Source organism: Colletotrichum orchidophilum, assembly GCF_001831195.1.
Source record: "Colletotrichum orchidophilum strain IMI 309357 chromosome Unknown Scaffold_86.1, whole genome shotgun sequence".
Taxonomy (NCBI): Eukaryota; Fungi; Ascomycota; class Sordariomycetes; order Glomerellales; family Glomerellaceae; genus Colletotrichum; species Colletotrichum orchidophilum.
Window position 1 is genome coordinate 194,046 of NW_019173042.1, and position 26,091 is coordinate 220,136.

The 26,091-nt window shown below is 55.1% G+C and overlaps 6 protein-coding genes across 6 annotated transcripts; 4 read left to right on the forward strand and 2 right to left on the reverse strand.

The window, feature by feature from the left end:
• Window positions 1–1,585: 1,585 nt before the first annotated feature.
• On the reverse strand, window positions 1,586–3,976 carry CORC01_09499 (uncharacterized protein; the record flags this gene model as incomplete). The annotated part of the gene is made up of 2 exons (XM_022621128.1): window positions 1,586–3,849; window positions 3,898–3,976. The coding sequence occupies 2 exons, from the start codon at window positions 3,974–3,976 to the stop codon at window positions 1,586–1,588; spliced, it is 2,343 nt and encodes a 780-aa protein (XP_022472400.1).
• Window positions 3,977–9,381: 5,405 nt separating this feature from the next.
• Window positions 9,382–12,136, forward strand: CORC01_09500 (eukaryotic aspartyl protease; the record flags this gene model as incomplete). The annotated part of the gene is made up of 4 exons (XM_022621129.1): window positions 9,382–9,473; window positions 9,532–9,659; window positions 9,744–10,097; window positions 10,146–12,136. 4 exons carry the CDS (start codon window positions 9,382–9,384, stop codon window positions 12,134–12,136), a joined length of 2,565 nt encoding a protein of 854 aa, XP_022472401.1.
• Window positions 12,137–13,149: 1,013 nt separating this feature from the next.
• CORC01_09501 (flavodoxin) lies at window positions 13,150–16,052 on the reverse strand (the record flags this gene model as incomplete). The annotated part of the gene is made up of 4 exons (XM_022621130.1): window positions 13,150–14,869; window positions 15,378–15,476; window positions 15,574–15,749; window positions 15,873–16,052. The coding sequence occupies 4 exons, from the start codon at window positions 16,050–16,052 to the stop codon at window positions 13,150–13,152; spliced, it is 2,175 nt and encodes a 724-aa protein (XP_022472402.1).
• Window positions 16,053–19,924: 3,872 nt separating this feature from the next.
• On the forward strand, window positions 19,925–21,543 carry CORC01_09502 (RNA recognition domain-containing protein; the record flags this gene model as incomplete). The annotated part of the gene is made up of 4 exons (XM_022621131.1): window positions 19,925–20,139; window positions 20,536–20,827; window positions 20,879–21,121; window positions 21,178–21,543. 4 exons carry the CDS (start codon window positions 19,925–19,927, stop codon window positions 21,541–21,543), a joined length of 1,116 nt encoding a protein of 371 aa, XP_022472403.1.
• A 1,165-nt stretch (window positions 21,544–22,708) lies between these two features.
• Window positions 22,709–23,979, forward strand: CORC01_09503 (uncharacterized protein; the record flags this gene model as incomplete). The annotated part of the gene is made up of 3 exons (XM_022621132.1): window positions 22,709–22,756; window positions 22,830–23,567; window positions 23,656–23,979. The coding sequence occupies 3 exons, from the start codon at window positions 22,709–22,711 to the stop codon at window positions 23,977–23,979; spliced, it is 1,110 nt and encodes a 369-aa protein (XP_022472404.1).
• A 573-nt stretch (window positions 23,980–24,552) lies between these two features.
• Window positions 24,553–25,563, forward strand: CORC01_09504 (electron transfer flavoprotein domain-containing protein; the record flags this gene model as incomplete). Its single annotated transcript, XM_022621133.1, has 3 exons — window positions 24,553–24,603; window positions 24,728–25,370; window positions 25,481–25,563. The coding sequence occupies 3 exons, from the start codon at window positions 24,553–24,555 to the stop codon at window positions 25,561–25,563; spliced, it is 777 nt and encodes a 258-aa protein (XP_022472405.1).
• Between the last annotated feature and the right edge of the window lie 528 nt (window positions 25,564–26,091).

Here is a 26,091-nt window from a genome sequence, read left to right on the forward strand (position 1 = left end):
CATGGAACCATCATCAACAAGCCCGAATCCACCAAAGCATGTGGGTGCATAGCTTCCAAGACTCCGAGTGCGTATGTACGTCTTGGGGTTCGAAACCCCCAACCCCACATGCGTAGGTTCGTGAATAGATCATCGTGGAGATATATCTCACGTCTGTGGCCCCGTGCTCTCGCGTCCCGAGACTCGTTTGGATAGCTGCCCTTCCCGTTCTGTACGTTTCTTGCAAGCGTGACTGGACTGGCAATGGGCAGGCTGGCTAGGCGAAAGACCAGGTTGTAGTTTCAGCCATCCACCGAATAATTCAGCCTTGAGGTTCCTCTCCCCGTGACGGACGCGCGCGGGAATGCGCGGGCGCGCAGATATAGGGGAGACGAGGGGCAGGCGAGGGGCAGAAATGTGTTATATCAAGATCCCTATCCCATATAACCACACGCTTGCTCAACCTGTAACCCCCCATGCCGCCTACACGTCCAAGGCTGAAAGAACGAGAACACCTACCTCAAAGAACGAAAAGAGAGACACAGGGGTGGTCACCAAGGCTGAGAATGATGTGGATGCCATCTTTTGGGGAGCAAAGTGACGCCGTTGCGATGCCCCGGTTCCCAGGGGTTCGCCGGTCAAAGAAGCCGCCGCCATTGTCATCCCCGAGACAAGGGAACCGTGACGTCTGTACGGCAAGTACTTTTTACCCACGTGGGAATCCGAACCCGACCCCTGACTTCTAACCCCCTCGGTTCCTCCACTCCTCTTCCCCGTCAACCCCGTCCACGTCCAGATCCAGATCCAGATCCACCTCGCTAGAAGCAACATTCACACCGTGTACACAGTACCATAGTATACGCGCCGCCGTGCTCGACGATCCGAAAAGAATGAGGCTCTTTCTTACCACACCATGTGTCATCCGACCTCGACTCGCGCAAGTGTATCATCTGAACCCTCCGGCCTTCAGCCCCAAACTCATAGCCATGGCCCATGGATTCGAGGCACCAATCATATCACCCGTGCCCCTTTTTCTAGGTTTCCATCCCAGATTTGGCGGGACGAGAGATGGGATGATCCTATGCGCGTCGGAATTTTACTTCGTCGGCACCCAATCTGTCTATCAAAATCCCCTCGGCGCCGACGGAGGCGGCCCCCCATCGGCGCAGGGTGGTGGGAGGGGTGGGGGGGTTTGGGTTTCTGTATCCGTAACACGCGGAAGGCTGTGTGTGTTGCATCGCCCGCCGGCTTTGCTGGAGGTGGAGGGCCTTGCTTGTTTCCCTCTTCGAAGGTAGCATGGATTATATTTACGTTGCAAATTATAATGATACAGGTCGTCGGCGTCGTTGATGACAGGGTTGCACTGCATCAGAACCCCCATGTTCCGTTCCGTCTGTGCCGTTCCCTGCGTATCGCGCCATCGATCATTACTCCTTTTCCCCTTTGAACATGTCAAACTTTAGCCCTTTCCCTCCGTTGCAGAGCCTCATTCCCAAATCTATCTATGCCTCGCTTTCCCTATTATGCCCTATTTTGTAATGTACCAAAAGAAGGAGAACCGCTCAACGCCAGTACACACATGCACATGTCATGTCCCTGGTGTGTCTCAAAACGTGTGCCCAAGAACCCAGACGCCGATCGTTATGCAAACCTCAAGATATAACCCTGTCAATGCCTTCGCCGGCCTAATGACATCACCGCTATTCTTCTTCGTCTCAGACGGCACCGGCGACGGCGCCGCCGCCGTTGAAGGCACGTCGATAGTCGTAATCACCGTTGGGCCAAAGGGGTACGGGAGACTCATCGTTGAAACGACCACGCCGGATGGACCAATTGTGATGGTCTCGCCGCCAAACACCTTTGTCGTCGTTCCCTTGCCTGGCCCGACCGTGAAGCTTGTGCCGTCTACAACCACAACCGATGCCCCAACTTGAGTGACTGAAGCACCGCCCACAATCTCGTAGGTAGTGTCCATTGCCTTTGCCCGTGGCCCTCCCACGGTGATATTGCGCACAGAGACCCCCGAGGGTCCTATCAAAATAGTATCGTCGTCTACAATCTTCGTGATGGTGGTTGGAACTAGTCCGTGCGTAAACGTCGTCGACCGGATGACCACGACAGATGGACCAATGGCGGTGATCATCTCGCCGCCTGCCACAACAATCTCCGTTTGGACCGGGGACGCGTGGCTGATCGAAACGGTTTGTTTGGGGACAGCCTGCGCGGAGGGCTGGATTGTCGTCTTCTGGCCATCGATCACGGTCGTTACTGGAGCAGTGCGGCCCGGTGATCCGATTTGCACCGGAACACCGGCCGATGATGCCACAAGGGTGATGGTCTGCCCTTTTACCACCGTCGATACCGGGGCAGCGCCGCCGCTTGCAATGTTTTGCCCCGGAAGAATGATCGCGGACGGCTCGATGGTGATTGTCTGGCCTTCCACTACCACTGTTATGGGCGTAGCCTGTACCCCAAACGTCGTCCCACCGACGACGACGACGTTTTGCGTTCCTGCGGGCGCAATCACTACAGGCAAGCCGCCAACCACCGTGCTGGATGAGACCATGGTGCTTCGGCCGACGTTGCCGGGCCGATCAACAATGGTCCCGCCGCCAATGACCTCGCTCGGGTTGATTGTGAAATCATTGCCGCTCACCGTCACCTTGGTAGTCTCTGAGGGGTCATTCTGCGTGAAAGTTTGGTCGTTGATGATGATCTCGGTCGGCGCTACGGTAATCATGTAGGTTGCCTTTGGCGGTTCCTTGGCACTTTCACGTGGCGAGTCAGGCAAACCTGATGGTTTCTGATCGTTGGTGGGCGACTGAATCGGGTCCGTCGGTTTCGGTATGGGCTTTGCTGTGGGTTTCGCGGATGAGTGCTTGTCTTGTGGGGCTCTTGTCTCAGGATCGTGACCGTATAGGGGTGTGCTGATAGGCGAGAAGATGACGAAAGGGTTCTTGGCCGTGGTGACAAAAGTGAACGTCGTTTCTGGACCAAGGCTTGAACTCAAGGTTGAGAACTGAGGCACTTCGCTCGTGCAAATGTCCTCACCATCCACCGAGGTACACGAACCACTCGCAGACACCCGTGTCTTTCCCTTGCCTCCTGCCAGGCCCGCAGGACTGCATGTGACAGGGACTGTGATGTCCGGTTCCGGTGGGGTGTAATCTGTTGCATCTCCGTAAATTGTCGTCGTTGTCGTGTATAGGATGGACCAAGTTGTCGGTACAGCACCTTCTGTGGTCGATATGCAGACAACGTGAGGCTCGTAACCACTCTTGAGTGTCAAAGTCACATAATCTCCATCGCCGTTGTCCGAGTTGGGTACACTTGTGGGAGAGCCGCTGTAGTTCCCGTTCGTGTAGTTCCCGCTGGGTGACGCGGATATTGAAATGTTGCTGGTAGGAAAGAGAGATCTGATACTTGTGGCAGTTGCCGATAGAGACAACAGGAACACAGTACTAGTTTGATTCCTGGAGGCCGCAACGTTGAAACCCACTGTCGACGCGTCTGCCGTGGTGACAATGGCTATGGTTCGACTTGTGCCATTGGCTAGTGTCAGTGTGCTTTCAGCGGCTGAGATCTGCGAACTGGTGTCGTCTGATGTTGTCGAAAATGAGCCGCCTGTCCCTGACTCTCCTGTTGTTGAGAAGATCCCTGATAAGCTTTGAGACTCTGGTGCTCTTGCTGGCTGGCTGATTGAGACAGATGGAAGAGTATCCGTCGCAACTGTATTAGTCAACGGGTTTCCCGCTTGGGTGAATGAGATGATAGGTGACAAGGGACTCTGCGACGCAGAGCTTGTTGCGGCCGATGATGTCGTACTATTGAAGCCGGCAGCCTGTCTCCTACTGTGAGGAATGTGATTTGCTGCTAAATAGTCAGTTCTCGAGTCTTTGAGGTGTCACTTCAACTCACCAATCTCAAAAGCTTGGACTGGGTTGGAGAATGCCGCCAGGGAAAACAACAACAGTTTGAGGAGTTTGAGGAGTTTCATATCAAGGCGCCGGTTCGAATCGCACTCCCTCCTTCTCCCAAGCATCCTTGCCCACTTTGCCGTTCAACTCTATTCGTAACCGCAACACACGAATTGGCGCGAAGACGACAACCATGTACTCGTGGTTCTTGGGTGGTCACGTATGACTGCCAGACTCATTGCAAAGTCTGAGATGGAAAGGGTTTCTCGGGCAATGGAGCAAGGAGGAACGGCCATTGAACCCGGGCGGCGGCGGCGATGAGGGCGTAGAAGGAGTTCATATCCTCTGCTGTCTTCGGACCGTAACGTGGGTGCGCCGACGTGTGCCAACCAGCTAGTTAGGAAACCATTGCACCTTAGCTTCCCGGCTTCGTAGGTGCCACTGATGTAGTGTAGCAGTGACGGGAGCCATCTCATTTCACCAAGACCTACCTTTCAAGGACAAGGGGCTGACTCGACATAGTGGCACCGAGCATTAGCTGGTAGCGGCGGCGGGACTGCCAGCGCTGGCCATGAGCTAGAAATGTCTAAGACAATCGGGACGGCGTCGAAGGCAGGGGCCCGCCAAGCAGATTTGCTCTGTGAGGCACTTGGGCTTGCGATCAATGGATGACTTGTGACTTTGTGAACACAGTGACGAACATCAACATTCTAGAGAACTGCTTCTTGACTAATGATTACTGCGTACGAAGAATCGTTGGCAAACTACTTGGTTCTCGAAAGCGAGAACTGATCGATATTCTGTCCAAGGCACCCGTTATGATCGCCCAGGCACACCGAGAAACTCAGTCCTCTATGCGTTTTCAGCTAGTACTTGAAAGGCTAAGCTTATACTCTGTATCCGTATAAAGATTGGTTGGTAGTCCAAGTAGCTTTTTGCGTTGTCCTCATTCCGAGAGCCACTTCGGACAGTTGTCGACGATGACGGTGGGTTGAGACAATTTGTTGTGGCCCGCTTGCGCCGAAGTCTACCTTAGTGTGCTCGGGTGCGACCGCCTTGCGTCCGGGAGATGTGCGTCTAAATGTGCGGAGTGCCATGTCTAGGATATGCAGGCCTTCGAATTGTATGTGCGTCTTCAAAGAGGTTCAGACTTTGGATAGGCTCGGCCTTTCAGATCAGCCGGGTGAGAATGACTGCCCGAAATGCTGGCAAGTATCGCAATACTGGCGTCGCAGGTCTGCTCTATGTCCCGTCTAATGTAGCAGCAGCTGGCCCAAGACCACTGCTCTTCGACGCTACGTACGTATGTAGACAGATACGGAGCGTAGGGCTGATCGAAAGGCGGTTGGCATGCGCCATGTAACTGGGCAATTGGTCCTGCTTGTGGTACTCTGGATCAAAGGAGTTGAATCCCTGCCACTCTGTTGATTTGGATCCTGAGCACTGCTTTCAAGGTCTCGGTGTGGTGCCAAACTTCGTCACTTCTAAGACGAGCAGGGTCAGCCCAGGTCTATCATGGTGGACCTAGCGCATTGTCTACGCTCAGCATTTGCAGAGAGATTGGATGATACCATCCAATTCTGCCTTATGCGAAATGACGAATAAATCGTCCGTAATCGGCCTCCATGTTCAGCGCACCGCTGCGCGTGGAGGCAGTTGGTTAGCAGGCGCCAGGGTTCGAAAAGCTTCTCGCCATTTCCGACGTGCATCTGACAGCTGCGGTGAAGACCGACATCAGACCACGGTGCAGCAGCGACAAGGTACGTTGTGCCAGACAGACGCGGTTTGACTTCTTTTCAATGTATCGCGTCGCGCTTTTCAGCGGCATGCAGCCAATATGACGAGCCAAGGCACGGATACTTTGATGCAGTCGAGAATCGCCGAGCCATGGCGTTGTAACAGGACACTTCTGTGACATGGCAGTGATTAATTGGACGTTGCCCACGACAGCCTGCATCAAGCACAGACTCACGAGTCAGGGACGTCGAAACTTGGCCTCTGCGATTCGTTCTATGAAATGAAGCCTGCACGTTCACGGGTGACAGAGACACGGAGGATTGGCACGGAAACTGGTACTTCAACCACCACGGGTAAGTCGTTGACATGTGCAGATGCAATCACGGCGTCGTGGCTGACGGAGGCTCCAGTCCAGGGGGATGGCAGTCGAGGATGTGCCGCGAGATGGAGGCCCCGCGCCGACGGAGGCCTGAGCGACAGGCTTGCTAATAACAAACAGCCTCTTTCTTGAGTTCCGCGGCACCCTCTCGCTGGTTGCTTTTCGCTAGCGCCCTCCATGTCGCCAGGCTGTGCATTTGGTATTGTAGGTTCTGTGCCTGGCTAGACTGATGGGATGTATCATGTTGATGAAATTCGAACGTTGAGAGTGAAAACCTTGTTTTGTTGATCTCTCTTTCGCGCGGTTCTTGGCTATAATATATAGACTACAGCTTTCATTATAACTCAATTTGGCGGCGAGTGAGAACTAAGAAGTGAGGTCCGAGGAAGCCGATTGATTTCTCTAGGTTTGAAGTTATCGACGGGAAGTGGAGCTTGAACATGAAAATCACACGCGCGCGCGTTCGCCCAAACCGGCAGTGAGTATCGCCGTTGTCGACGCTGTCAGTCCTAAGAAGGTCTCTGGGAGGACCGCTTGCTCAACACTAGTAGAGTCAAGACGCAAGAGACGAGTCGACGACGACGATGACGACGACGGCGGCGACGACGACGGCGGCGATGATGATGACGGTGGAATGAAGTGAAGCACAAAGTCTGCCTCTCGATCCGATGCCACGAAAAGCAGGTAAATCCAGAATTGAAGTATCCCTGGTGACGGGCATAGAAGCGGCGTGATAAAACATAGGGTCCTTGTTTAGCTGTGGCGCGGATCTTGGGCAATGAATGCGCAGAAGCATGATTGACGGCGCTGGCGGGCAATCGAATTGGAAAAGCGCATTGAGGGCCCGTCCATGAGTTGGCGTACGTCACATTGGGGTTGAAGCCAAGCCGTCTTGGCGGAACTGTGATCTGCAGTTGTTGCGACGACGTGTGGCCGCAACCGTGGTCCTGGTCACGCTGCCTGCATGCCCAGTCTCGCAGGCCGCATCTTGGGACTTGGGAGGAGGAGGAGGAGGAGGAGGAGGAGGAGGGGGAAACAGTGGAGATGCAGTTGCATTCGACTGCCGGCACTCGTCTCCACCTCAACTGTGATTCGCAAGATGCCGATGGCGGCCTGTCCGTCGACTCACCGGTGCCGTTGAGAAAATAGCGTCTTATTAGTTTTAGTGGATGACCGATGGCTAAGTAGTAAATGTGCACGAAGAAGGATAGGGCTCGGGAGAGACGAAGAGATGTAGAGACGAGAAGACAGAGAGACGGAGACTCCGGCCAAATGCCAAGTGTGGTGACGGGGGGTAACAGCTGCGTGTGTGTGCCGGACTGCCGGTGCCTGAGGTCAGTCAGTACCTTACCTACCTTGCCTACCTTATCGAGTTCACAGCTCAACCATTCCTTCCGTCTTGAGGTTGAGCAGGCGCTGTTTGGGATTTGGAAAGAACAAAAGCTGGAAGTTGGAACTCGCGTGGAAGCCCATGGGCCGCTGTTTCCATCCCGTCCCCCCGTCTTCCCGTTTCCTCCCCGCCACAGCCGGCCGTACTTTCTCAGGCATCCCAAGTCGTGTACATTGCATTCTCGCGCCTGTCGACCACTTGAAGACCAACGGGGGCAAGATCCGGCGGGAGAGTCCAGGGACTACCTCGCCTCGGACCTTCAGCTCCTGAACCCCCCATTCTTGCCCCCACGGCCTTGGCAATATCACCACCGCCAGTTGACGGGACAAGACACAATCTTGCAAGGCAGGTTGACAAAAAACGTCGAACCATACATTGGCGACCGATTCCCAACGGCATTGTCGGCGACATTCCCTCGTCCGCTGTATCATCAGGCTGCGTTTTCTTCAAGGTTGTGTCATCAACCTGTAGCCTTCTGTTTCGCTAATCAGGCGAGTTGATATATGTGACTGGTCACATACCAGGGGCTGACATCGAAACCCTTCAACGACTATCAAGATTGCTACCCTCTCAATCATCTAGCCTGTCTTTGTCTGACTTGCACGTCGCTCGGCCGTCCCGACTGCCACTACTCTGTCGCATCTCGAGAGGCAACACTGCGGATAGAGACAAAGAAGGTCCAGACATTGCAAAGGTCAACTGTGGACCAACTAGTGGCTTTCCCGTGCCTTCAATGTACCTTACCTCACATGGAATCCTTAACCGCGGGCAGAGTGCCGTAGCCTTTGGAGGCAGTCACCAGCTGACCGCCCACTTTACATGCTTCTTCAGCACCGGCTGAGGATTCCGCTACAGAAATGGCCAAACCTTAAAGAGAGTCCATCTCGGAATCGGTGGACTCGATTGATGCCTGTCTTACCAAGCGACATGCCATTTGCCAACAGACGGGAGGCGTCCACCCTCTTCTTCCGGGCTGAAGAGCGAGTCGTCGAGTGTCTCGAATCTCTCCTAGAATCAACGGACGAGGTTCCGCTCTCCTCGCCTACCGCGTCTAATCACAATCCTCCCTGCTCACCGGCTAACTAGATGTCCTCATGGAGCCTCTCTCCGTCGCCTCCAGAGCCAGTCAACTTCCTCCACTCCTCCCATGTCACAAGCATAATACGCTACCGTGTCGAAAGGCCCCGCCTGCGACGGCAACATCATTAGGCCCCGTCGGCCACTCCTTCTGGTGATTCTGGTCGGCGGGAGGTCTCGATCCATCTGCGGGGCGGACACATGGTTGTCGATGAGGCGCGACGGCGGGTGATGGCGGCAGCGCCACGCTGAGAAGGGAGGGCTTGTCATTACTCTGCCGCACTTTGCACTTTTCCTAAAGCAGGCAAAAGCACTGTGTCTCGATAAGGAGACAGGGGATGCCTGCTTTGTACACTGGTCCCCAGCTTTCCCAAGAACGACGGGACCACCAGACCGGTGCTGGACGGGGGCCTGGTCCTTGTCTCACCCCTCGTCGTGCTATTTGGCCTTCCGGCTTTCCCTTGCTTGTTGCGGCACAACCCTTGGCCGTAGTCGGTAGAGCGTGGCTTGTCCTTGCTCGGATGACCATGGACGCTTTCTTGCTTCGGCTGCCACCCACTCAATCCAATGAATGGCAGAAGTTAGTTTTTCTTGTTGATCATCCCGCCGAGTTCAATTGCCTGTTGCTCCCCCTCTTCTCCTCCGAACTTCTCTTGCTCTTCACGGCTGATCACTCATTCAACACGAATCCCTAGCCTTGGAATCCGTGAGGCACTGGGACCGAAGAGCGGCGTACACGAAGCGAATCGTAAATACGGCTTGACGACAGCTCTGGTTGATGGAGACGCCCCTTCTCTCGGCCAGCCTTCCTTCGGGACGCCCATGCACATCGCAAAGACGCCTTGGTGACTCGGCGCACCTCGAATGAACCGCCTACCGGATTCCGCCTGAAAATCGACGACATGCTTCCAAAAATCTTCGTCGCAACGGTGCTCGCTGGCGTCATTCGCGCACAAAGCCAATCCGCCGTGGCTCTTACCCCTTCAACCGACTGGTACGCAGAGAGAACCCCCCACATCTCCGCCTGCACTCTCACCTCTAACTGAATCAAGGTACGGCGTGGATGGCAACTGGTCAACGGTGAAGTTCCAAGTCGGCACGCCTGGGCAGTCTGTCAATGTTCTTGCGAGCACGTCCTTGTCCGAATTCTGGGCGATTGGGGCCGGTGGCTGTCTTGCAAGTAAGTTCTCCAGCTGCCATTCTTTCAACCTCGAGATGCCCACACGACCTGGCCCAGACATGTCAGAGCTGACATCTCATCAAGACGAGCCCCTCTGCAATAGCGCCAGAGGCAATGTTTTCACTAGTGCCGACTCGAAATCCTGGAATCCGCTGGGCGCATGGCAGCTTGGTCTTGATTATCTTGGCTACGGGGGCAACGGCGACTATGGACTGGATAAGCTTTCATCCACGCTTTTGACTGGGAATAGAATGAGCATGGACAACATTGTAACCGCATCAATCAACAGCACCGACTACTATCTTGGATATCTCGGACTCGGCATCACCAAAGGAAGTTTTGGCGACCAAGTTGCCGAGTCACCCCTAACGCAGGCGGTCAAGAATTATGGATTGATTCCTAGTTATAGCTACGGCTACACTGCCGGCGCCTACTACAGTAAGTGAAAATTACACCTTGATGCGGAGCACGATCTGATTCTTACAGAGGGCATATCTGGCACACCGTGCTCTGTGACTTTGGGAGGCTACGACGCAAGCCGTTTTGTCCCGCATAACAACGAGTTTTCTCTGGATCCCAGCGACGGTCTGCCTCATGCCATGGTTCGTGGTGTTGAAGTTACTGTGCCTCAAGGCAAGGGAATGCCGAGCGGCTGGGATACCAAGACGAAGATTTTGTCCAACATGTCAACGTCTTTCAGTGCCATGATCGACAGCTCGACCCCCTTTCTTTGGCTCCCTGACACTATTTGCGATGAATTTGCTAGCGCCTTCAACCTGACTTACAACAACACCTTCAACCTATACACTCTCACCGACGAACAGTATGCCGACTTTATGGCCGGCGCCTCTTCCTACTCGTTCACTTTTTCCTTTTCTAGCCACGACAATAGCGATGACTTTGGCCACCCTCTCACCGTGCCAGGCGTGGTCAACATCACAATCACAGCTGCAGCCTTTGCGCAAGTATTGCGATATCCATTTCAGAGCGAGACAATCAAATACGGCGAACCCTCGGTGCCTTACTTTCCTCTCCGAAGAGCGTCCAACTTGACCAACACGTTCATCATTGGAAGGTCATTCCTCCAGGAGGCTTACTTGATGACCAAGTACGACACGGGTGTCTTCTCTATTCACCAAGCCCTGTTCCCGGATGAGCCTTTGCAATCGTTCCAGCTAAAGAGCATTGCGCAGCCAAGTAATAGCCCATTTCCACCGCCGGCCCAGGTGAACTCTAATACCGGTCTTTCGACGGCGCAAATGGGTGGTATTGCAGCAGGCGTGATAGCCGCTTGCCTGATCATGCTTGCTTGTTTCTTTTGTCATCGCCGCCGCCAGAAGAAGACGCAGGAGGCGGCAAGATCGTTGGAAGATGGGAAAGATGCAGCGTCGTCCATCATGCCAGAACCTCCGAGAAGCCCCATGGCCAAGTTCTTCACAAAAATACGTGGCAAAAAGAAGGCTCAGCACGTATCGACACACGAAGTTATGGGTAGCACGGCCCAGCCGGTAGAGGTTGCGGCTGATGCTAACCATGCAGTGTACGAGCTACCAGCACCGATAGGTCCGATCGAGCTGGACGGCGATGACAACAAGTCGGTTCATGAGCACACTGGACTTGGTACAGAAGACACGCAAAATGTGAGCGCATACGACCTGGCGAGAAGGAAGGTGGAATTTCAGCTGCAGGGCCCCGTTCCTGCGTACTCCCCACCAGAGAACCCGGCCGACTTCCCTCCCGTGGAGAAGCCGATGCAGCACATGAGCCCTGTCGCAACTTTCAGGCCTGAAGAGTTTGGGCTGCTGACTGCTTCGTCTCCGGCGTCTGCCTCTCCACCTTCATCTCCAACAGTGTGCGAGAACTCCTCATCGACACATGGTTCATTGCCGTCGCCAATGAGCCCCCGTGTCGGAGAGTGGACGAACGGCCTATCTGATCTTCCATCACCCCTGACAGAAGGACCGTCATACCCGTCGCCAACCTTCACAGTCAGCAGCCCCGGTAACACACTGCCTCAGCCTGTGTCCCCCGAGAGCGAGGCGTTCACGGCAAACCGTTCCGCCTTCTCACCTATGCCGCTAGCCGTTCCCCTATTCGCCCTTCCTTCTACGCCCCCTTCAACTTATCAAAGGGCACCGATCGACCCATCGAATATCGTCTGCTTGGGCCCTTTGCCAGAGAACGTGTCCCTTCCAGAAACCGGGGCGATTCCCCCTCCGCTTGCGTACACTCAAATGACCAGCCTAGTCGTCCCCGATGCGTTGACGATACATCGACTTTCAACCGATACCTTGGGAAGCAACTGGACCGAATTCGAAGAGGAACTGATGGCCCAAGACTTGATGAGACAAGTAAGCCTACCAGAGGATGGAAGGAGTCAACAAGCGGAACCGAACTCTTGTCTGCAACGCCTCGACGGCTCCGAATTCATTCACATTCCTCAAATGGCAGAGCGGCGCTACAGTTGGGAGAACTGACGAGGAACCCCGCCACTTTTTCAACCTACTTGATCTTTACCCATTACCACTTATAATGCACGACCACGGAGACAGCGGTCGGCAGTATTTCTATTTCTTCTCTTCTCTTTCTTTTCACAGTCCGATTTTTCAACTTTGAATGAATCAAAACAAGCGAAGGAGTTTGGGATAGGATGTCTCCCGAAAAGGGGTGCACAGGATATCAGCATGTAGACATGCCGGCGTTTAGGTGCTCATGGCGAAATGGGCCTTGGAAGTGTTTAGTAGATCACTTATCCGGGAAGCTTTGACTTCCGGGTGAGGATGGAGAAGACAGAATTGACGACAGGAAAACTCAAACAGGAACGCGAGTTCTATCAGCGATTTGCTCAAGGGAAGCGGGATATAAAGATGGGGAAATGGAGCCTCCTTGCAAGGAGGCTCCTTGGCCTACAATCGGAAAATATCCCGACATGTAGACGAGCCTCTATAAGTCTAGTCTTCAATTTGAGTGTTGCAGAAATCAACAAAGAAATTTGTCAAACTAAAACGGACGGATCTCATCTCTTCACTGTGATTTCCCTGCGTGAAGCCCCGTAGAAGGTTTCTACATACTACTGAGTGGCAATAGAACAGAAATGCACCTTCTTCCAGCCTTTACCCCATGGACGGCCAATCATACACCTAGCACATGATTTCAAATCGGCATAGATTACCTTGGGTAGCCGGAAAGATGTAGACAAGTTCCCGTCCAAGACGACAATCTCCAAGCGTAGTCGACGACCAATATGCGACGACCACGTCCAAGCCTAAGCGTTGCTAAACCGGAGACTCCCTTGAATGAGGCCACCTCAATATCTAATCCAGTGCACGGGTGTCTCCGTACGCATCTGAGAGCCCACCTATGCAAAGCACTCGAACCCAGACTTTGCAAACAACACCCCATGGCCGAAGCAGAATGGTCCAATGCTCTATCAAATGGGAAGATGGTTCCAACCGCCGACAAGAACCACAGGACCAGCCCATCCCATCTTCTACCAAATCTCCTCCCACCAAGTCAACCTCGCAAAAGCAGCCTCCACAGCCCCGTCGTCTGGGTACCTCGCCGCGTCGCCCCGCAGGCACTCCTTGACGGCCTCCTTGACGGCGCGCGACATCTTTAGGCTGCCGCCGCAGACGACGAAGATGGCGTCCGAGGCCGCCATGGCGCGGATGGTGTCCGGCTGCTGCCGGATCACGTCCTGGACGTACTCGCGCGGGGCGGACTTGTCGCGGGAGAAGGCCGTGAAGACGTCGAATTTGGGTCCGGTGCTGGCGGCGTTGTCGGCAGTAGTACCACCAGCAGCACCAGCAGCAAAAGGAGGTAGAGTATACTTTGTCTTGAGGTCCTCCCAGACGTCTCTGAAGTGGAAATCCGCTTCTCGGCTGCGACTGCCAAAGAAGACGGCGGTGTCTCCGACGCGCACGCCCAAAGGAAGGTGAGAGAAGCGCTCTTCGATGAAGAGGCGGAGGGGCGCGACGCCGGTGCCGGTCGCGACGGCGCAGAGGGGACGGCGGGCGTGGACGGGCCCGTGGAGGGCCGCGGAGCTGCGGTTGAGGGTTATGCGGAGCGGGGTGCCGGGCGAGGTTAGGGACTCGAGGTAGCGGGAGCAAAGGCCCTGACGGATTTTGCGGAGAATGGTTTTGTACTTGACGAGGGCTATCAGCAGAGTTATGCTCGTCTTTGTTCCTGTTGGGGTTGCCGTCTCTTCAGGGGGTGGGGAGCCAGACTGCTGGTGGTGGTGGTGGTGGTGGTGGTCTATGCTGGCTATGCTGAAGTCTCGGCCGCGCATGACGGGAAACATGTCGAGGACGCGGCTCAGGGGTATCCGGACGGAGGTGAATTCCTCGAGGACTTCGAGGATAGTGCGCCGGGGCCTGGTGGTGTAGTCAAAGAACTCGTCCGTGTACTCGCGCATGGTGAACTCGAGGAGGCGCTGCTTGTGGTATTCGTCGTCGGAGAAGTAGTACATTTCTTTGAGGAAGCTGCGGCGGGGGGTGCAGGTAATGTCAAGATTGTGCGTGAGAAGGTCGCGCAGGGTTGTTGGCCGGTCATGGTTGATGAAGAGACCACGAGGAAGATTGGAGCCCCCGGAAGAGGAGGCAAATGATAGGGGAAGGTCTGCGATGGGGGTCCATTGCATGAGGTCTATGAGCTTTTGGACGTCTTGGGGGAAGTTCTTTGGGTAGATTGTTAGGCTGTCAAAGGGATTTATTATGGGCGGTCCGTTGGGAGAAGGCTCGAGGGCGAGGCGGACGAGACGGACGTCCTGGAAGTGTGTCGTGAGCGTCACTCGCTCGTTGAGTTCGAGAGAAGCGGCCTGGCCGCCAGGAATGGGAAGGAGGGTTGTTGAAGGAGTCTGGTTTTGGAATTCGAGCTCATCTACGTTCGACGACGGTTCGGCGATTATCATTGAATTTGTCGCGTGGGTCAGGTCCTCGACGGCGGTCGTTGTTTCTGAGTTATTGGGAGAGGTTCGGCTGGGCTGGCCCTCCCTGGCTTCGAATTCTACCACATGTCCATTCGTATTGTGCCCGAGACTGTGGTCAGAAGTTTGATTTCGTAGTGTCTCTGGGCTCGCGGCCAGCTCGACTGTGTATCTTGGGGGTAGAAGAGCGCCGTCTGGGATGGGAGAGACCCCTTCTGGAAGGGGATACAGCTCGAGTAGCCTCTTTTGCAGGTCTGCCGCCCAGGGCATGTATCTTTGGTCCGCTCTGCTCAAGTCTTAGTATTGATCACTGGAGCAAATGCAGCGAGGGGGAATTTTTCTGAAGTGACTCAAGAAGGGGGAGAGGACCTGCTATCCATCGTCTGTTTGGTAGCTGGGTAACAAATGACATGGCGAAGAGAAACGGGTATTAATAAGGTCTGAAGAACAAGGCCTGGAAAAACTGGTAGGCAACTCATCGTAGGCCGAGGTCGAGCATATAGAACATTTTGAGCGCACTAGCAGTTCGACGACTTTTCTCAAAACATCCGTTCTCACACGAGCAGCGGATTGAGGAAGTATCGACTAGCAAATCCGCTACCGATTTCTTCTAAAGTCAAATTGGGAAGAATGTTCAAATACTCGATGCCCTTCAAAGGGACAAGTTTCCAAAAGTCAAGGCTGAACTTGCCTCTCAGCACTGTGAACAACTTTGTCACTGGCTAGAATGGAGGAAACCCCGAAATGAGGACGGAAGATGAAGGTGAAGGAACAGAAAGTCGACAGAAACCTACCCATCCGAGTCTTGTTCATCTGCCTCGCCTCGTGGATAACATTCCACGGCACCTAGTTGCTCCAGCCGCTTGTGCAGCTTCCTAGCAGCCCAGTTAAACCTGTGAAATGTCAGACATGAATCATGAACGACTTCAACGACCGAAACTTTTAATGAGTAACGGAGGGATAACAACAACGGGGGGCCAAAAGACATACTTGATGTACAGGCTATCTCCAAGTCCAAAGGTTGTGAATTTGACCGCGCCGAGGCAGCCTGGCGGTAGCTTCTTCCTCAAGAGGCTCTTCCAGAAGGCGACAGAATTGCGGGGCATGTCTCCCTGGCCCGTCGTTGATATGACAAAAACGACCAGCGAATATTGCAGCAACAAGCTCTGCCAGAAAAGTCAGCAATGTGCGAGGCACCTTGTCTGAAGACTTGATCCGCGTGTAATGAACCGCAATCCTAGACAGATTTGCAGTAGTACGTTTCTCCTGAGAGAGTTGAGACAACCTACCAACTGGGCCCCGTTCATCTCGTCAACCTTGGTCTTGAAATGCAGGCGCTGGGCGTTGCGACCGATTTCTTCGGCGATGTCCTGAGCATTGCCCGTCTCCGATCCGTAAAGGACCAATATGGATCGGCCGGGCAGCTCAGCCACCACGGCCGGCTCTGGACCGGCAGTTTTGGCGGCCATATTCTTGCGCCGAGTCTAAGGCGGGGAGTGCCTGTCACTTGCGGAAAGTTGATGGCAAGAACTATGCGCTTGTGATGTCAACGACAGCAGTGTGGTCCAGGTGGGACCTTTAAAAATCGTAACTCTTGAAGATGCTGCTAGCGCGGGGGTGCAGCTTCTCGGAAACGTTTTTCTTTGCCTTCCAAGCGGCATCGGAGCTGCAGGAGCCATTCGGGCTCTCAAGGCGCGAAAATGCATGTGCTCTGTGAAGTCACGTGTTATCGCCCTGGCCTAGTCATGAGCTACCCAGGTAGGTATTTGAGATATTCAGTCAAACGTCAAAGTCGAAAGAAAGGAACCAAAGGTTGTCAAAGTCGAGCCCCGAGACAATCCTCGAAATGGCATCAAGTGCCCGGAGTTGTCTGGGGCACATGCTATTGTGAGTGTAGCCTGTGCCTGTGTGACGGTCAGCCACAAGCATGGATAACGAACTCCCGACTCCCAAGATTCAGGTACCTTCTGCTTGCGCCACAAATCCCAGAGAATCCCGTAGAAGAGATGCAGGGCCCGCCATCCAGTGCCGGAACCTAGGCAGTCACTAATCTCGTTGGGATTAGAGCAGCGATTCGTGGGCTGAGACCCCCTTGAGATGCGGCGGTGTGCTGCCTTGCATGCATGGTAACGATTGGGTGGGCTGGGAGCCTGGGACCACCTCACACACGGGAGGCCGGCGCTGGTGTCACTCTCGAGGCAAAGCGAGTGACAGCGCGCCCCGTTCTGAAGAAGCTCCTGTGGAGAAGCTTGAGGCGCCTTACTGCGAGAGGACAGATGAGGCAAAGCCAGGGAAAACCTTCACGACTCAGGTCTCCGCCTCACCACGCCTCGAGCTGCTGACAGCACCATGTCAGTCCTCACCGAATCCTTGCGAATTCGGGATGCTGCTGACATCGCCAACCATAGAGTAAAATAGCTTACCCGGGTTTGACGACGGGGTGGCCTCTGTCTTGCCCGGGCAGATGCCCTTTGCGATACAATTTCAAACCTTCCTGAGGGAGAAATTGCCCGTTAAGCTATAAAGCGTGACAGCCATTCCCTAGCTGATTGGTGTTGGTCGAGTAGGCACAAGCTCGTATTGATATCGATTTCGGACATGAGGGCGCGGAACTGATAGGAGAAGCTGGGAGAAGGGGAAACTTTTGCCCTCGTCCCTTGATTGCACTGTTGGCCACCCCCCTGCATGGGACCGTTAGGACCCATGAAGCCTTAGCGTGGCTTGCTAGGGGACCCTCACCAAAATCTTCATGCGCTCCGCGAGATCCAGTGGGCCATGGGAAATTGTATCATTCCGGGCGCCAAAGCATCTCTCCGCGGTCCCATAGATACGGGAGGAAGATGTTGACCGGGGACGGGAGACGGGCCCTGAATTGGCATCCGCCGGAGCCACAATGCTGAACCGGCCGGATCAGCCGTCGCATGTGTGCAGGCTGCCACTGCATTGCTTTGCTGTGGCTGAGGCTTGAGTTTCGCGAAGTCTAATTACACTGCTAACTATGTCGTTTGCTCAAATCTCGTTGTAGCAAAATGGCCAGTTTATTTGGCAGACTACCAATACTGCAAGGTGCAAGCGGCCCTAGAGAACAGACTGCATTGGCCGATGTTTTAGCTGAGATGAACCGGGCAAAGTGAGGCAAGTTTGGGCATGACAGAAGTAAATCGGTGGACGCACGGATACAGGGCACTTGGTCTTAGTGGACCATGGGATTTGAATATCCGACTTGTGTCTCTCGTACGAAGTAGTCCGGTGACGAAGGGGCGAAAGTTTGGTCGTGATCATTGACAAAGGGGGTTCATTGCACAGCCTTGACCTCAAGAGGAATCAAGTCACTCCTGGCAGACGAGGATGGTTTCAAACTGGTCTGCGAATGAGGATACCGGCCAAAATACCTAGAACCAGCCGGCAAGGATCCGACATTGGATTGACCGTGAGCCCTCCGAGATGACGTTGCACGAGAGCGTCCTATCCGGCTGGTCTTAAAGGATGTGTCACCTGAGAACATGGCCGTAGATACACACAGCAATATAGATCAGTAGCGCATCGCGGGGTGGCTCTTCCCAATCGTTGGCAGGCGGATCCCAGGAAAGCAGCATTGATTGTTGCAACTCTTGCCGATGTTGAGAAGTGAAGTACGGATACCGGCGGCCAATCAGGAATTGTGGATGCGGCAGGCATGGGCAAATCTCGTCGGCAAGCACCTGGCCATGTTGAAGTTGAAGATGCCAAAATATGACACCCAAAGTTTGTAGACTAAATATCGCACGTGAGCTAACGCAATGGTTGCAACCGCAAACTTTGCGCTGACAGGCAGACAGACTACCTACCAGACCAGACCGTAGCTGCCGAGATCTCTGTCGCATTTTCGGCTGCCAGTGGCTCCACGAACACGCACATCAGCGGGCGGGCACCGGTTCAGGCCTGGCTTGGCTGGGATCCCATCGCGACCATTTTGCGGGGGAAGAGTCATACCATCGCCCTGATAGGCCGATGCTGTTGTCACCGCCTGGGCAGATCACACAGGTCTCTTGTCGGGTGAGTTGCATGTTTTTTTGTTGATGGGTGTATTGCTCAGCATCTTTTCCAGCCAGTCACGGCTGCGGTTGGCGATGAGCACGGCTGATAAGGTCTGGCATAAAATTGAATGCCACGGTATTGGGCTATTGGTACTTTCGGATACTTGGAGGGAAAGGGGGGGGGGGGAAGGAAAGAAGATGAAAAAGAAGCAATCTAATAGCTGCACCTTTCTTCTCCTGCCTTAGGTAGCAGGGGTTGTCGTCGGGCCCATCTCGAAAGCCCGTGCTCTGTGGCTTGAACAGTCGACCTGTCAAGCATCCGTACCTGCCATGTCCAACACTAACGTGTGGGTCTTTCCTTGGTGAATGGCATTCCACCGCCTTGCCTCTCAGGGGTTGGTAAGGGGACCGACCGCCTTCCACTTCATCACTGGCAAGACCACCTTTCGTCCCGGAATGGCCAGCTCTACCTCTTGGTGCCACTCATGCTACTTGAGGATTCGGCTGAATGATGAAAAGTTGGCGCGACAGGAAACAAATGAACAACTCCATCCCACCTCAGTGCAGGCTTCAAAGAAGTCTCCTGGAGTTGCCTCCCTTGTCGGTATGGCACCGAATATCGTCTTTGCATATTCACACAAAGAGACTGTTCTGTCATGCTGTTGATAACTAATATATTGTAATCACGTCAAAACGATAGGCCCTTCGCGTCATCCGGTGAGAAACATTTGGAAAGCTGCCGCCCTGCCGTCATTTCCATTCGTGCCTTCCCTCCTTCCCCCGTCCCCCCTTCTCCTTACCCCATACCCCCTGCCCGGCTGCTGCAGACATAATAGGCAAGTACCCACTCACACCCTAGGCCTTCCGCACCGCCACAGCAGCCAGAAGCCCGCTCTTGCCATCTCAAGGTACCTAGAACGTGGGCCGCACCTGCTGCTTGGTGGGTTTGCGCCTCGCTTACCCTCGTCCCCCGTTCCCCCTGCTCACCAGAAAAAAAATATTTGTATTTGAGGTCGCGGCTTGAACCATCCCTTTCCTCTCCCCTTTCCCTCCACATCACAAATTCAAGATCCTGTGTCACCGCGCAACGCAACGTCGTCTGTCAACTTTTTTCAAGCTTTCTAGGGCACCAAGCTACCCTGAGAAAATTCCCCCTCATTGTTTCAGAGTTCAAATCCACCGAACTTCCATTCTCCATCAATCCGAATCTTCGTTCCTGTCACCGGGTCCAAGTTCGCACGTCATCTGTTATCACGCACTTCACCGAAACGCAGCTTCAACCACCACAAGCCTCCGTCTCTTTACAACAGACCAACACCGCCAAAATGTCTGCTGCCGTCGAGAAGGTTTCCGAAGCCGTCAATGACGTTACCAATGCTCTGAGCAATGCCACTATCTCCGACAAGGCCGCCGATAAGCCTGCCGCCAACAACGATGCCGTCCTCGCCAGCGCTGCTGAGGGACGCCGTCTGTACATCGGCAACCTGGCCTATGCGACAACGGAGGGGGAGTTGAAGGAGTTCTTCAAGGGTTACCTTGTGTAAGTTGCCGCGAATCCCCTCGCCGTCACCTTCATCACCGACCTCATTGTCGTCCCAAATCTGTCGTCATTTCATCCCGGGGCCTGTTATACGCAGTAGTGGCAAGCTCGTCCCCGAGGGAGCTGTACCTTCCCAAAGCACCTGTTATCCGAATATCCTCCAAGGCACTGCTTCTATTACCGCATCATTATCCACCTGCTGGTGTCGTTCGCACTCGGGTCACGGTGCATTCGAGATTGGGCGTCGCGTCGAGTCCGTTGCTGCCCTGCTGCCTAGACCGCCTCTCTCAGTTGTCACGATGTTGCAGCGTGGCCTCTCATCCCTCGCCTGCCCCGCAAAATCCCACCCACTTGCGTCACACATGCCAACTCATACTGACCCGCCTTTTTCCATAGCGAGTCCGTCTCCATTCCCAAGAACCCTCGCACCGACCGACCTGTTGGCTACGCCTTCGTCGACCTCTCCACCCCCTCTGAGGCCGAGCGCGCTATCTCTGAGCTTTCTGGCAAGGAGATCCTCGAGCGCAAGGTCTCCGTTCAGCTTGCCCGCAAGCCTGAGCCAGCTGGAGAGAAGACTGAGGGTGCCAACGGAGAGGGTGCTGGTGAGGGTAACCGCCGCCGCGCCTCCGGTCGTGGCCGTGGCCGTGGCCGCGGTCGTGGCGGCCGTGGTGCCCGCGGTGGCCGCAACGTAAGTTGAGGTCAAAGCCAAGTTGCTGAAGAGAAACTGACAATTTGACAGGAGGATGGTACTCCCATTGAGGGCGCTGCTGCCGAGGTCCCTGCCGGCGCTCCCGCTACCTCTGAGGTTCTGCCTCTGACCGATGCCACCAACAAGGATGCCGCCAAGACCCAGAAGGCCGGCGAGTCTGCTGAGGCTCGTGCTCCCCGTGAGCGCCGCGAGCGTGGCCCCCCCGCCGATGGCATTGCCTCCAAGACCAAGGTCATGGTCGCCAACCTGCCTTACGACCTGACCGAGGAGAAGGTATGGCTTGATGATTCATTTTGTGTTCGTTGCCTCATACTGACACGATTCAACAGCTCAAGGAGCTCTTTGCTGCCTACGAGCCTTCTTCCGCCAAGATCGCTCTCCGCCCCATCCCCCGCTTCATGATCAAGAAGCTTCAGGCTCGCGGTGAGCCCCGTAAGGGTCGTGGTTTCGGCTTCGTCACCCTCGCTTCCGAGGAGCTTCAGCAGAAGGCTGTCTCTGAGATGAACGGCAAGGAGATTGAGGGCCGCGAGATCGCCGTCAAGGTCGCCATCGATAGCCCCGACAAGACCGACGAGGAGGCCAACGCCCCCAAGGAGGAGACCAAGGCCAACGGCACCCAGGAGGCTGCCACCGACGCCGCGGCTGCTCCTGCTGCTGCGGAGACCGCGGCCGCTGCTCCCGCCACCACCGCCTAAATGTAGGCGATCAACCTACAGCCCCGGCAATGTGTCTCGGACAACATTCCGAGATGCTGCCTTAACGAGCTTTACGATGCGGTACCTGTTACGACGATTTCAATTTTTGGAAGTGCCCACCAAACAGGTGGCCAACTACATCTACGTCTGCCTTCCGACCAGACTCGCTCTCGGTAGATAGGCCAAGCAAGATGTGCAGGGCTGCCACCATCCCTTAGCTAATACACATGATCTTACCGGCCACCTCTCTGTACTTGTTACCTAACCTCCCATTCTCTCCGTCACCCTCTGCTGGGTTGTAAATTAGCTTAAGCTGGAGGCGGCCTAGAAGGAAGAGGAAAAGTTTGGCGCAAAACGTTTCAAATCGGGTAGCTTTTTGCAGTTAACAAAAAAAAATAAAAAGGGCGGTGCAACACCAAAATCGTTCAACGAGTGCACCATTGTTGTCAAGTGATATTAAGGTTGTGCGATGTGGTTCGAGTTCGCAGAAACCGTCTGAACATACGACAGAGTGCCGCTTTGCACATGGAGTTGGTCATGCAAAACAAAGTATGGAGTTCCTTGGACCTGGGCATTTTCATTGTTTAGTGGGATTCTCTGGTTGGTTTCAGTGGTGCATGTCTGGCGTTTCGAGGACAACCATTGGGTGGCGGCAGAGCCCCAAAAGCCAAGTGCCCTGGATCAGAGTCTGGGCCTTTTCTTTGGTTCTGTCCAGTCTCCAGCAGAGCCCCATAAAGTTAGCGTCCCGTGTCTACCTACCTTGTATTTTGAGCCGTTGCCTGATGGACTTGAGATTCAATACTGCCTTGGCTTCTTGAAAGACGGGTCATATAGTCGAACATTGTCATACCTGGACATTGCTTGACGCACATGCTGGCTGGTTGGTATTACCGAAGAATTGGTAGCTCACGTGTCCGTTTCCCTGGGCTAGGGAACTCAAATTCATGGACGCATTTGAGGGCAGTGTTAGTCGCTGAAAAGTGAGGTACCCGACCAGACGCTTAGACTCTTGCACCCTGGTCGGCTGCCAGCAAACCCCTTATCGGCATCGAGAGAACCCCTCCACAATTCCTTACGGCGACAACCTTCGAAGCACCTCAACCCGCCCTCCTTTGCCACGCATTTCCCGCTCATTCCCAATTTCCAGCCCTGAACCCGTCCCACGATGGCTTCCAAGGCCATGTGGGAGGTTGATCCCGAGACGCGCGCCAAGGTCAGTTCTTTCTCAAGTCGAATGCCTCGCTTGCGACCGCACAGCTCGCCGCTAACCCAATATCTCCTCATAGCTGGCCGCCATACAAAAGGAGGCCAAGAACAGCGTCTGCTGCGACTGCAACGCACCATCTCCGCAATGGGCTTCCCCCAAATTTGGCATCTTCATCTGCCTGTCATGCGCCGGTGTCCACCGCGGTCTCGGTGTGCACATTTCCTTCGTACGCAGCATTTCAATGGACGCATTCAAGCAGGTCGAGATCGAGCGGATGCGCCTGGGTGGCAACGAGAACTGGCGCAACTTCTTCGAAGAGCACGAGGACACCAAAATGAGAGGCATCTCGTGGGACGACGCGACGATCGCGGAGCGATACAGCGGTGAGGTTGGCGAGGAGTGGAAGGACAGGCTCTCTGCCAAGGTCGAGGGTAAGGAGTACGTTCCCGGTGAGAAGAAGCCCGCACCAGCACCGGTGGCGAAGCCTGCCAGTCGGACAGGTACACCTCTCGGCAGCTCGAACAGCCGTGCCGCCAGCCCCGGTAGGAAGGTCAAGGTAGACGACAAATACTTCTCCAAGCTCGGCGCCGAGAACGCCTCCCGACCCGAAGACTTGCCGCCCAGTCAGGGAGGTAAATACGCAGGATTCGGCAGCAGCCCCATGCCCGAGAAGAAGGAAGGCGGCATCCCGACCGTGGATGATATACAAAGGGATCCAGTGGCTGCTCTGACCAAGGGATTCGGCTGGTTCACGACCACCGTCTCCAAGACGGCTAAGACAGTCAATGATGGCTACATTCAGCCCACAGCGAAACAGGTGGGTGACCCTTCTACTGCGATCATATCTCCTCCCGCGCCGGCTCGAACGAAGAACTCCGGACTAATCCGACGACCTCCTTGAGTAGCTGGCCGAATCCGACTTTGCAAAGCAAGCGCAGATAGCGGCGGCCAACGCAGGCCGCGTTGCGCAGCAGGGCGCCCGAAACGCCCACGACGGCTTCAACCGCTTCGTCGAGGGCGGTCCCAGCACCGGGGGCCATGGCGGCGCCTCGAGGCAGGCGCCGTTGGATGAGAGCAAAAAGGACTTTTGGGATAGCTTTAGCAGCCTGGCGGACCAGAGGCAGACGCAGAGCGGCAGTTCGATTGGTACGTCTGCTATGGGCAAGAAGACTGGAGGTGCCGCGGCCCCTGCGGCGAAGAAGGACAATGACGGATGGGATGATTGGTGAGTGTAGGCGTTATGAGGTGTTCGGGGAGGAGAAGTGGTGGGAGTGGTGCGGGTGATGAGTGGTGAGCGGTCGTCGTGCTTTGGCAGGCCTGCAAGTCGAAGAATATCAATTTAGACAGCAATATCACTTATTTCGACATTGGAGACGCTGTATCGTGATGTGATGCACGGACTCGCGACTCTATAGAGCCAAGCATGAGGTGTCTCGTGCCCCTTTAGGTGTCACTGTTCTACGAGGCGGACGGCAGTAAATAAGCGAGCTTTTGAAAGCCGAGATACTCTCAAACGACGGCAAGACGTAAAGTAAAGGATATAAAATAAGAACCGTCGGGATTAAGCCCGCCAGTCGGCGTCTATGCTCGAATGACCCAAAAGGGCTTACGGTGGGGCGGTGACCCGAGGTTAGCCGGTATCGCTGACAACAGAGGTCCCATTTTCCCCAGTGACGACACGGACCTTGGACATTGAAGACCTCGAGCTCCCACCACCCTCCAATTCCCATCGGCGATTGCCCAAGCATCCCCTCCACGCATCAACAACGGGCCATTGAAGAAGCAGAGAGAGACATCCCACCATGTCCGCCCTCCGAATTCTCGTGCCCGTGAAGCGGGTTATTGACTATGCCGTACGTCTACAAAGCTCTGCCCACACTCCCGAACGCAAATGCACATACCTCCGAAGCAAGACGCAAAATTGGCTTGTGATTATGGCGCTCCAAAACTGACAATTTTGATGGGTTCGCAAACTAGGTCAAGCCCCGCGTCAACAAGGCCCAAACGGGCGTCGAGACGGCCGGCGTCAAACACTCCATGAACCCCTTTGACGAGCTCTCCGTCGAGGAGTCGGTCCGCATCCGCGAGAAGAAGCGGGCGCCCGGCGGCGTCGAGGACATCACCGTCATCTCGGCCGGTCCACCCAAGGCCGTCGACGTGCTGCGTACCGCCATGGCTATGGGCGCCGACCGCGCGATCCACGTCGAGACCAAAGAAGGCGACGACCTGGAGCCGCTGAGCGTGGCGAAGCTGCTGCGCAAAGCCGCCGAGGAACACAAGTCCAACCTCGTCATCCTTGGCAAGCAGAGCATCGACGACGATGCGAACCAGACGGGCCAGATGCTCGCTGGTCTGCTGGGGTGGCCGCAGGCTACGTCGGCGAGCGTGGTGGAGTTTGGGGAGGGTGATAGTGTGAGCGTCACGCGCGAGGTTGATGGCGGGGTAGAGACGGTCAAGGCGAAGCTGCCAATGGTTATTACGACGGATTTGCGGCTCAATGAGCCGCGGTACGCTAGCTTGCCGAATATCATGAAGGCGAAGAAGAAGCCGCTGGAGAAGAAGAAGTTGGCCGACTACGGAATCGGTGTTGAGAAGAGGTTGAAGGTTTTGAAGGTGACTGGTGAGTTGAGCACCTGGCAGCATGGGGTTCCTCCCGATTCATATGCTACAGCATCTGGACTTTTGTTTTCTTCTTCTTCTGGGGAACTGCGAGCTGACGGATCTTTACAGAGCCCCCTCAACGCCAGGGCGGCGGCAAGGTCGAGGACGTTGACGGTCTCGTTGCGAAGCTCAAGGAGCTCGGCGCCTTGTAAGGGGCGTTTAATGACCTGTACCAGTATGAAGAGACTTTTTGGCAATAGAAACGTTTCAAACACAGGCATGTCGGCTATATGGACGTGACCACGGAGAGAGCGTTCGGAGTCCGAACGCATTTTTGAGGTATTGATGACATCTGACGTTACAGCTCAATAATCCCCCCCCCCCCCCCCCCCCCCCCTCCGCCCCCCCCCTGCCCTCCTCCGTTCAGCAGTGATATGCCTCTCACCTTTTTTCCCTCTACCACCCACACGTCCACCACCACACTCCACAGCCTCCCCTCACCCCCCCGCCCCCCCCCCGCCCTGATCTCCGCACGCTGGCCCACCCCTACAGGCGAGCGAGTATCATCTCTCACTACGACTGCGACCGCCGAGATCGCCACCTCCCGCCTCCAGCACGGCCTTGCGGGCTGCGGTAGATGAACTGCGCGGACCGCGTCTTGCTGGGTTGTTGTTGTGGTAGGGCCTTCGGTCTGAGAGTGTTGCCCGTCTTCAACAGGGAAGTTCTGCGGGATCGGGTTC